The 12,076-nt window shown below is 43.9% G+C and overlaps 1 protein-coding gene across 1 annotated transcript in view; it reads right to left on the reverse strand.

Annotated features, from left to right (window-relative positions):
* SPTBN5 (spectrin beta, non-erythrocytic 5) overlaps positions 1 to 12,076 on the reverse strand; it is a 1,780,873-nt gene that overhangs the window by 1,186,692 nt on the left and 582,105 nt on the right. Inside the window, exon 25 of the mRNA XM_069208774.1 lies at positions 66 to 292. Within this exon, the coding sequence (XP_069064875.1) occupies positions 66 to 292 (227 nt within the window). The remainder of the gene's footprint in view (positions 1 to 65; positions 293 to 12,076) is intronic.

Raw genomic sequence — 12,076 nt, forward strand, 5'->3', positions numbered from 1 at the left:
ATTGAAGATGAAGTTTAAAGAGAAACGATGGAAGGTCAGTTGAGGACATTGATGAACGTTCTCACCTTTTAAGATATTTTTGTGTTTCTTCCATAATTCCCAGAGAGTTGAAATGGTTGGTGGCCATTTTCTTGGCATGGGATACGATGGAATTCATCTTGTCGGCAAGCTCACGTGTCTCGTTCTCCAGCTGGCGATGGTTCTTCAGAAGGTCTCGGCTAGAGCGTAAGTTATGCCCTGTCTGTGTGTCCAGCAAAACCCTTTCAATCTTCTCAATTTTCTCCTTGGCATCCTAGGGCAGAAAAATGTCCACATACCACATCATTCCAGACTGAGTACTAAAATAATACAATCCACTTTATCCTCAAAAAGTAGCACAAAAAAGCAGATAAAGCAAAGTGTAGCGCATAAGACGGCAAAAATGCTGGCAAAAAATATTAATAAGAAACATGATTTCAAGGTTCATACATGAGCCCCTTGTAATGTCATCAACAGAGAGCATCATAGTATAGAAAACAGTGACAAATTTAGTAACAGGCAGTGGTATGTGCCTAGCAGCTAATAAGCAAACGTCCAAATACCAAGAAGGTCTGTGCACCTAGGAGAGAACTATGGAGAACAGCAGCAAAGGGAGGAGTACAGGAGTATGAGATAATTACCAAGGGTCCATGTAACAAGAAGAAGAGTGGGGCTGGGGCAATGTCTACCTGGAGACGAAATGTCAGGAAGCAATATGAGATTAGGAAGTGTCTAACAAAGGTTTCGGTGACATGAACTACTGCAGGACTAGGAAGCATCTAAAAAGGGCACTAGTGACAGGAAATACTGAAAGGACTAGGAAACTTCTATTATGAGCCCCAGTGACAGGACGTAGTGCAGGACTATGACATGTCTACCAAAAGCACCATTAAAAGGAAGTAATGCTGGACTAGGAAATGTCAGATATTGACACTAGTTACAGGAAGCAGTGCTGGACTAGGAAACATCGATCATGAGTTCCAGGGACAGGAAGTAGTGCAAGACAATTAAATGTTTACTAAGAGCCCCAGTGACAGAATGTGCTTTAGGACTATGAAATGCCAAATGTGGGTCCAGTGTCAGGAAGCAGCGCTGACTAGAAACGTCTACACTGAGCTCCAGTGACAGAAAGTAGGGAGGGATTTAGAAACGTCAAATGAGGGCCTCTTTGACAGGAAGAATTTAATGACTAGAAACGTCTACCAAGATTATCAGTAACAGGAAGCACTGCAGAACTAGGAAACATCTACCAAGAGCCCAAGTGACAGGAAGTACTGCTGGACGAGGAAACGATAATATTGGCACCAGAGACAGGAAGCTCTGTGGGACTAGGAAATGTCTATAACGAGTTCCAGAGACAGGAAATAGTGAAGGACTACAAAATATATATCAAGAGCCCCAGTGACAGGACGTACCACAAGTTCGAACTGACAGCCTTAGGGTGGTCTCCCCCCACACAACGCTTTCTCTACGTCCTCTACTTTTCTTACCTCGTTCTTGCTGGCATTAGGACTCTCTGCACTTAACCACTGCTAACCAGTGCTACAGTGCTCGTGCTCTCTCCCCTCCACATAGTAATATTGCCTTATCCCTGATTGGCACATTTAATTTACTTATAAGTCCCTAGTAAAATGGCACTATGTGTACTCAGGGCTGTAAATTAGGTGTTATTAGTAGACCTGCAGCACTGATAGTGCAACTCATTTAAGTAGCCCCTCAGCCATATCCCATGCTTGCCATGGCAGAGCCTGTGGGGGCAACATTCATATTACCATGTGGACTTGGTAAAATAATCCTTTTGCCAGCCTGTTATATACACATGTCACCCTAAGGTAGGCCCCAGACAACCCAGAGATAGGAGTGAAATGTATTTAAAAGACAGGACATATACTTTTAAGTTTCAGATGTCCTGGTAGTGAAAATCCCCCAAAGTCATTTTTAACTACTGCAAGGCCTACCTCTCCCATAGGATAGCAGTGGGATTACTTTTTCACATCGTATGAGTGTAATTTATAATCTGGAAGATATAATTTTTTCGACTTTGGTGTCTGGAATCACAATTTAAAATCTCAATTTATGGTGAACCTGGATTGTAAATTGCAATTCTGAAAATTACACATTTAGAAAGTTGGCATTTTCTTATGTTAGCCATTTAGTGCTCGCTACCTGTCTCTGATCACTTGGCTGGGGTGCGTGACAGCTGGGCTTTGTGTATTCCCCCAGAGAGACACACACAATGGGAGCTAAGGTGTGACTTGATAGGTCATCTTGGGAGGATTGGGGAGAGGAGCTGGGCACAGCCTCACTTACACCTGAAAAGGCTGTGTCCTGTCCCCACACAAATAGCTGCATAACTCTTTTAGTGAGTCTGGAGTGAGAGAAGGAAGAAAGGACAGGACCTCTGTGCATTTCAAAGCCCTGTCTTTTAAGTATTACCCACTTCAAAGGCTCAACTGGGTATACATACTGGACCTCTGACACCACCACTCCAGTACACTTGTGGACTTGAGAATATACTCTGCCAGGAAGAAGGACTGCTGTGCTGCTGAAAAACAGCCACTGCTGGACTCCTGCCTTCCTGTGCTGCCCTGCTGCCTGCTGTTCCCCTGCCTGCTTCACTGCTTCACTTAAACCCAGAGTGACTCCAAGGGTTAGCTGGCTAACCTCCCGATCCGAGGTCTCAGGGACATAAGAGACTTCCAACTACACTGCTTCTGCACCTGGACTCTGCCATCTGTGAGTCTGCCCTGCTAAGTGGTGCCACCCCAGTCCTGGACCCATGAAAGTGGGCCTAAGGTACTTTCTCAGCAGAACCGATGTATCCTCTGCTGAGTGATGCATCTCCAACCAGAACCAACACATTTCCTAGGCCGAGCAGTGTATCTTCCAGCGCAACCGATGCACTGCTGCTGTTGAATGGACTGGATCTTCCCAACCCACTCACATTGCTTCAGCAAACCACATCTGGGTTCATTGCATCGCCTTCGGAACCGTCACTATGCAATGCTTTTCCCAGTGCATATTCCTAGCATTTCCTGTCAACGGCACCCTTGACGACAAAGACGAAACTCTGCATCGCAGCTTCATCGCTAATCAGAACCGACGTATTGCCTCGGCTCGCAATACATTTTCGATGTGGATCCACGCAATGATCTACAACCAGGATTGGAGGTACTTTGGTTCATTTGGCCTAACTGGGTCCCTGTAGCTGGTCTGTATTCCATTGTGATCATCCTGAACTCTTGACTTGTCCTGGTCCCGTGTGAACAGCTAGCTCCAACATCACTTTTTGCTTCTTATCGCTATTTTGACTTAACATTTTGAAATTCAGTATCTCCAGTTCTACTTATTGGATTTTGTCGTTTTGGTCTTGTTTTATTTATTAAAGTCAGATCTATTTTTCTAAAATGGTGCTCTATCTTTTTGTGGGGTGTTTTCACTGTTTTACTGTTTGAAATGTCACACAAATACTTTACATACTGCCTCTAAGTTAAGCCTAACTGCTCTGTGCCAAACTACCAGAGGGTGAGCACAGCAGTGCAGGACTACAAACGTCTACCATGAGCCCATGTGACAGGAAGTAGGGCAGGACTCAAAAACATCTAATTAGGTCCTCAGTGACCAGAAGTACTGCATGACTAGAAACATCTACCAGGAGCATCAGTGACAGGAAATACTGCAGGACTAGGAAACATCCACCATGAGCCCCAGTGAAAGGCAGTAATGTAGGATTAGGAAACGTCTACCCAGAGCCTCAGTGACAGGACATAGTGCGAGACCAGGAAAGGTCAGTGACATGAAGATGTTTGTGCATACAGAGGATTATCTTAGGCATTATGACAGTGGTTCAGGTCTGTAAAGAAATTGTTAAAAACCTTCATGTAACATAGGCCCAATAGAAATACAGGCTAGCAATCTGGGAGTGACAGGAGAAGGCCAATTCTAGGACCACTGAATCTGAAAAAGGACAACCTCTAATTAGATTACCCGATTTCTTGTTACCCCAGCCTTCTTCCAACTTGTCGGACACAAAGTCCTTCCTCCACTATTTTACAGGTGTCGGACATTGCTCCATGTTTCTAATAAGTTCAATCAGAGTTACAGTGCAGGGAGTAACTCCCTGTTATCCTGGAGAGACCAAAAGTGATGTTATCTGTCATGTGAACAAGAGTAGACTTTCCTCATCTGTGAGTGGGTGCATACAGTGCATGGCACATATGCTGTGTACCCTGACAACCGAACCAATTCAAGTTCCTCTACTTGGATCTGTGACAATCCGGAACCGCATTAAAGACTCTCTGACTCTCTAAATGAGCACAAACCCTGTTTTCTTGGGTGTGGGTTTCTATTATGTAGTTGTGGAATACACTCCCACAACAGAGGAATTCAAAGACGTTTCTATTCTGGGTGATAAGGCCCACCCACACCATCTGGATCCAGTCTACAGTTAAACTACATATCAACACTTGGGAATCACATCCATATTGACCTTACTGGCTGCACACCTACATAATTCAAATACAGTGAGGGATTCTGATGACAAAGGAGCTCCCTATGTTATTTCTCATGCTTGGCTCCCCCAGCTACCTATTCTCGACCCCTGAGGCCTCCTTACACCAGAGCACATCCCTGGGCAATGAAAAAGTTAACTGCATCATCATGGGTTCATTCTTCCATTCTCTTCCATGGGAATCAAAAACAAGAATGGGCTCTAGAGATTTTTAAACTATGATCATCACATTATCTGATAGACTGCTTGGATTAGGCGCCAAAACTTACTCATAGCACAGGTAGAGAAAGCCCAGCACCTAAACAAACCCAGAGGATTGTTGGCCTTATATAGTGGCTCAGTACATATGGGCTCTTACTGCCCTTCTCCATCTGCATGATGCCTACTATTTTATGCTTACTACCTCCTGGATGTGGTTCAGAGGTCCAAGATTCCTTGGAGAATATGAGCCAGCTACCCGGGAAGGGCCCACTGCTCACCGGTTGTACTCTTGAACTACCACATACTCTACACCGTCGTGGGGTGACTGCTCCTGGAAGGGGCCCTCCCAGGGGCACAGCCATGGAGTTCAAAGGCCCCAGCCTCCTAATGATTCATCCTTCTTCAGGCTCGTCACTTAATTAACGCAACTAACAGTTCATAAACCAGCCCTCTATTAGCAGGGATTGGTACCAACTATCTCACACTTATCAGTTGTTTCAGCACTGCAGCCCAAGAGCGCATACAGGACCAAGCACACTCACCATCCCAACAGTGTAATTCACATGTGACCCAATCAAAGCATTCGTCTGCCCACACACTGTGAAGGGCCCTACAAAGCCAAAGCAACATTCAACAAATGTATTTTTAGACCTTGAAATTAACAATCATTGTTTTACTGATTATTGGAAAACTATACGAGAACGGCATAATAAAGTATTAAAAATAATATAGTTAGGAAAATGACCAGTCTACATTTTGCATGTTTGCGTTCTATGCCACTGAATCATTCACAACTAATCGCCAGTTATCTTTTACACAAATGCTTCCAAAATTGAACAAACAAGGTGCACACACTCCTTGTAGTCCCCATTAGAATTACTTGGACACAAAATGTAAACACAGTTTTTTTTTTGCCCACACAACTTTTCACCAGGTAAGATATGGTGCACATTTTGCGGGTAAGTAGCTCGAATAAACTATATATGTGTAAATTGAAATGTGGAATCAACTGGGCTATAAGAGCATTATCATGTGATTCCAAGGTGTCTAAATCGGTTAGTGGTGCAAATTCTGCACCTAGTAAATACAAAACCCCATGGAATCGGTATATACTGGGTGTGTCGTTTACACTAGAACGCTGTGCGATTTGAAGTCCTCTAGCAATGCGATCAACCTGCCAGCCAATGGACTCCCACCACATATGTATGAGTTTGTAGCGGTTCATATAGGGTATGAACAGATCCTTACAGGTTTGGACTTACTGAATCAGGTGGGATATAATACTTGGGTCTTAGGGTGTTGAGTTTGATGATGAAAAATCTTTACTTAGGTCAGAGAGAGCCCCACCCCTTCCTTTTTTTGTAACTTTTATATAGTACAAATTTGGCCAAACAGCATCAGATCACTTTACAACAGAACCAGAGGCTGTTGCACAATTTTGTTGTTTACAAAATAATCACAGGAAAATTAAGTGATTTTCCCGGAAACACAGGATGTTGAGCCGAGGCCAGAATTCAAACCTGGTTCCCCATTTCCAAAGTGGGCAGCTTTAGAAGGTACGCCACATCTCCTCCCTTTAAGGCGGACAACGAGTCCAGGTGTGTAGATTCCTTGGTATAGCATTTTTGGGGCCTACAGTACACGAGAAATAACATCCTAGGGCCTTGGGTGGTGTCATGTGATAGAAGGGAGGTGCAGGTATGGCTGCACTAGGAAAAAGTGATGAAGGGTGCCGTGACCACCCCCGTGAAGAGGAAGACTGAAGTATGTGTTCAACCCCCGTACTTTAATCCTATCTTCGAGCAGGTCAGGATTTTCCCAGAATTGTTTGCTGAAAACAGTCTGGTTGATTAACAAAGGACTTCATTATGTACACATTCATTTTGCACACACCCAAGTTCGCAATGTGCTAATGTCTGTTCTGTACAAAAGCTACTGAAAACTTGGAAGTCAGAGCTGATGTGAAAAAAATACTGTTGCATTTGCACTGATCAGCCTCATGTATTTTGCACCATGATCGTGAAGTATCACCAAAGTGAATACTGTGATTTTTCTTTCCCTAGAATAAGTCATGTTAAAAAGCAATGCAGAGCCGGGATGGCCATTTCTCCGATCAGGCATCTCCCAAGGGGTCTGGCGCCAGGAGCCACTGGAGCCCTGTTTTTGAAAGCCTAGGGCTGCTGCTGGCAAATCTGTCACTTTCACCAGCTCTCGTATAGTAAAAACGGTACGTACAGCTGGGCCTTGAGAAAGGAAAGTGTGTCTATTCATATGCGGGTAATAAAAACACACTGGCAAAGGCAACAGCTCAGCCTTTTAAGAGCCGCGACCTATTGGCCGTGACATTACTTATTTCCTTTCTGTTATTAACGATAATGGTAACAATGACTCATTCTTTCATGTATGCAAACCAAGTATTTCATATTTTCATTGTAAACTCGTTCCTTGTTCAAATGGCGAAAGCCAAATAAAAAAGCTGCAGACATAGCCTTTAGCAGCTGCTTACAGATATGAGATGAATTATTGCAGAGGTTATCCGCGGTCATGGACAAATGATCTGCCTATCTTGCTAATCCACTAATGAAGCATGTAGACGTTTATGGTATAATGTTTAAGAGATGGGTATCTGGTCTTAGCACCTCCCTGGGAGCCAGCATTATATGTGAAACAGCTGCTGTGTGTGTTAATGCAGGGAGCACTTTAGGATCCCTGGCAATGATCAGCATTAGTCAGAGCATGGCTGCAATATTTGTGGGAATGTCTGTAACACAAAGATGCCACTGGAGATGTACATGCGTTTCTTGAATAGAAGGCATACTTCATTTTCTGAAGAATGCAAGCCCGCGCTTCGTGATTATATGAAGATACGGCTCGGTCCAAGACTGCATTCCTTTACAGATGGGTAGGACACAGTCCATGGGAGCCCAGTGTTAACATATTTCGGGCCTTATTAGAAACCTGGCGGTCCAATGACTGCCAGGGTTGCAGTGGCATTCGAACTGCCGCCAATGCGACAGTCCAATGACCACCACATTACAACAGCGGCAGTAGCACCATGGTGTACCGCAAAGGACGGTGTGGTGGTGCTGGCAGTCTTAATCCGCCAGGGCAGCATTGCAAGCAGCGCTGCCGTGGGGATTACGACTCCCTTCTCTGCCAGGGGTGGACTTGGAATGGGCAGTGCAGGGACCCCCCCAGTGAACATTACGACAGGTGCTGGAGCACCTTACGCACTACAGCATTGCCACCCGTTCTAATACGAGCCAGAGACAATGCTGTAGGCTGTTTACCACTGGGCAGAAACAGAGGTGGCTCTGCGGAAACTCGTAATGGGGCCGGCGGGGAGGTGGCCACACTGGCGGCAACCTACCCGTCAACTATTCGGCAGACAGGCTTTTCCGTCCGCCGAAGTCAAAAGGAGGGCCTTAGTCACAAGTGTTTGTCACACATTTAATCCATATGAATCTGATGCAAATGTATTGAGCAGTTTGTTGTGTGATTTGAGTTGTATGAGGTGCTTCTCACTTAACAGTAACTTGAACATTTTAATGAATTATCGTACCATTTATATAGCGCTTTCTACACCTGATGAGGTGCTGAAGAGTTTAGCAGATGAGTAGTCTGCTACTCTGTGTAGGGATTGAGTGGTTATGCATGTAGTGATGGAAGAGTATAAATACCCTCTGGCAATAGTGTTACCAATTAGCTACTACATGCTGTCAGCTAAGAAGCGAAAGAATCCCATCTCTAGTTGTACTGCCAAGCAACCAGGAAGTACAGTATGGAATCAACACAGAAGTCATAGAATCCCAGCCCCTAGTGACAGCGACAAGCCACCAGGGAGTACAAGATGGTCTCAACCCAGGAATGATAGAATCCTACACCTGGTGGCAGTCCCATGACGCAAGGAAATACCGTGAGGTGTAGAGGTGTAGTAGAATGCGACAAAGACACTGTGGTAGATGATTTATGGTTTAGCCAGAGAAGGATTGAATTATTATGTAGAAAGAGGTTGGCTCAGGTAACATCTAGTAGTGTCTGTGTGTGGAATATGTTAGATTAAGTGAAGATACAGTGAGGGAGTAACAGGTGAAATGAGAGGAATGAGGGTAGAGTGGAAGTTGAGGCGATAGCCTAATGCTCAGCTTCTAAATGTCATCCACTTCTTTGGATTCAAGAGTTGGCCAATGCCAGGCAGATTTTGCTCATTAGGGTCCACCCAGAAATGGCATAGGAGTCATCGATGTCATGCACTGGTTACAGGTAGCCAGGATAAATGCAAGATAAAGTCACCTGCAACAATATCAGAGCAGAGCATAGTGTGTAATGGTAAAAGCAAACTTAACACTGGGATGTTAGGGACCTCAATTAATCCTGCATGCCACGGGTGACCATGTTTCAGCGATATTAATGGGTCTGAACGTGGTCCACAACTTTCTTCAAGACCCTGATATCAATGTGGAATGTAGACTGTTCAGGCCTTACATCCTGGTGCAGTCATGTTTGGTGCCTACACAAGCATGCAACCCACATTGATACACAATACAGATTATACTTGTGTCAAAAGCTTGGGTCTTCCATATTGGAGAATTCTACTCATAATATGAATGAACATTGGGAAGCGGCTCAGCAAATATATTTTCTGGTGGGATGCTCTCTTGATAGCTGACTGATGACAGAAGGTATTATAATGCAACTTATAGAATTATTATAAATAAATAAAATACAATGTTCACCTCAGTTACAATTTGTGCTGTGTGCCAGCCAGTGTGGTATCCTACTTTTCATATGCTCCTTCAGATTTTAAGATTTTTGGAATATATCTTAAAGGAAGAACTACTGGACTATGGAGAACATGTCTGGATGTACAGTTTAAAATCAGAGCACCCAGATGGACTGACAATACCACCTGATTACTGCATATGTAAAGAGAACTAAGGACTGCTGTGATTCCTCATTCCAAATAGATCTTCACTTATGGATTTTTGAAAATCTAGCAGTCTGCTGTGCAGCCACTGGGCAAATAATCTTGCACTACCTGAGAAAGCCAGAAGCCCAAACTTCGTTGTGGAAATATATTTTTGTTCTTTGGTGAGTCCATCTGTATGAGTGACTTCTTTTTTGGATATTTAGCAACAGATTTATATAGTGCAGCGCCACTTTTCTTGCACCCTCCTAACGCCACCATGGTAGTGGCGTGTTCAAAATACGTGCACTATGTTGGTAGTTAGGGTGACTAGTGTCATAATGTTTTATGCTAGTCCGGTGCTTTGCAGGATTAGAGTAAACAATTATGACGCTTATCCTGCAAAGCACCCAGAGGCCAATCGTAAGCAATGGGAGCGTCTGTTTAGTGCCTGCCCTTAGCAGGCGTTAAAAAATGCAGATAAAAATGGTGCAAAGGAATCTCATAGATTTCTTTGTGCCATTTTTACGGCCCCCCCTAATGCCGGAACGCCCCCCTTTGCATACATTATGCCTGGCGCAGGCATATTGTGGCGCAAGGGGTTACAAAGTGTGGCAATGCTTGCATTGCGCCACTTTGTAAATATGGCGCAGCGTTTTTCCCCTTCCAGCGCCACATTAGCGTAAAAAAATTACACTAATGTGAAGTTGGAACGGCACAAGGCCAGCAGAATTCTGGCCCTTAATTTATTTGTGATTCATTGTATCCTTTGGGGGTAGGGATTTGGATTATTGCCCTGGCTGGCTGTTGTTTGCTTGTGATCCTTCATCTTTATGCATATATATATATATATATATATATATATACAGGGAGTGCAGAATTATTAGGCAAATGAGTATTTTGACCACATCATCCTCTTTATGCATGTTGTCTTACTCCAAGCTGTATAGGCTCGAAAGCCTACTACCAATTAAGCATATTAGGTGATGTGCATCTCTGTAATGAGAAGGGGTGTGGTCTAATGACATCACCACCCTATATCAGGTGTGCATAATTATTAGGCAACTTCCTTTCCTTTGGCAAAATGGGTCAAAAGAAGGACTTGACAGGCTCAGAAAAGTCAAAAATAGTGAGATATCTTGCAGAGGGATGCAGCACTCTTAAAATTGCAAAGCTTCTGAAGCGTGATCATCGAACAATCAAGCGTTTCATTCAAAATAGTCAACAGGGTCGCAAGAAGCGTGTGGAAAAACCAAGGTGCAAAATAACTGCCCATGAACTGAGAAAAGTCAAGCGTGCAGCTGCCACGATGCCACTTGCCACCAGTTTGGCCATATTTCAGAGCTGCAACATCACTGGAGTGCCCAAAAGCACAAGGTGTGCAATACTCAGAGACATGGCCAAGGTAAGAAAGGCTGAAAGACGACCACCACTCAACAAGACACACAAGCTGAAACGTCAAGACTGGGCCAAGAAATATCTCAAGACTGATTTTCTAAGGTTTTATGGACTGATGAAATGAGAGTGAGTCTTGATGGGCCAGATGGATGGGCCCGTGGCTGGATTGGTAAAGGGCAGAGAGCTCCAGTCCGACTCAGACGCCAGCAAGGTGGAGGTGGAGTACTGGTTTGGGCTGGTATCATCAAAGATGAGCTTGTGGGGCCTTTTCGGGTTGAGGATGGAGACAAGCTCAACTCCCAGTCCTACTGCCAGTTCCTGGTAGACACCTTCTTCAAGCAGTGGTACAGGAAGAAGTCTGCATCCTTCAAGAAAAACATGATTTTCATGCAGGACAATGCTCCATCACACGCGTCCAAGTACTCCACAGCGTGGCTGGCAAGAAAGGGTATAAAAGAAGGAAATCTAATGACATGGCCTCCTTGTTCACCTGATCTGAACCCCATTGAGAACCTGTGGTCCATCATCAAATGTGAGATGTACAAGGAGGGAAAACAGTACACCTCTCTGAACAGTGTCTGGGAGGCTGTGGTTGCTGCTGCACGCAATGTTGATGGTGAACAGATCAAAACACTGACAGAATCCATGGATGGCAGGCTTTTGAGTGTCCTTGCAAAGAAAGGTGGCTATATTGGTCACTGATTTGTTTTTGTTTTGTTTTTGAATGTCAGACATGTATATTTGTGAATGTTGAGATGTTATATTGGTTTCACTGGTGATAATAAATAATTGAAATGGGTATATATTTGTTTTTTGTTAAGTTGCCTAATAATTATGCACAGTAATAGTCACCTGCACACACAGATATCCCCCTAACATAGCTAAAACTAAAAACAAACTAAAAACTACTTCCAAAAATATTCAGCTTTGTTATTAATGAGTTTTTTGGGTTCATTGAGAACATGGTTGTTGTTCAATAATAAAATTAATCCTCAAAAATACGACTTGCCTAATAATTCTGCACTCCCTGTATATATATATAT

The sequence above is a fragment of the Pleurodeles waltl genome, chromosome 9 (genome assembly GCF_031143425.1).
Source record: "Pleurodeles waltl isolate 20211129_DDA chromosome 9, aPleWal1.hap1.20221129, whole genome shotgun sequence".
Lineage (NCBI taxonomy): Eukaryota > Metazoa > Chordata > Amphibia > Caudata > Salamandridae > Pleurodeles > Pleurodeles waltl.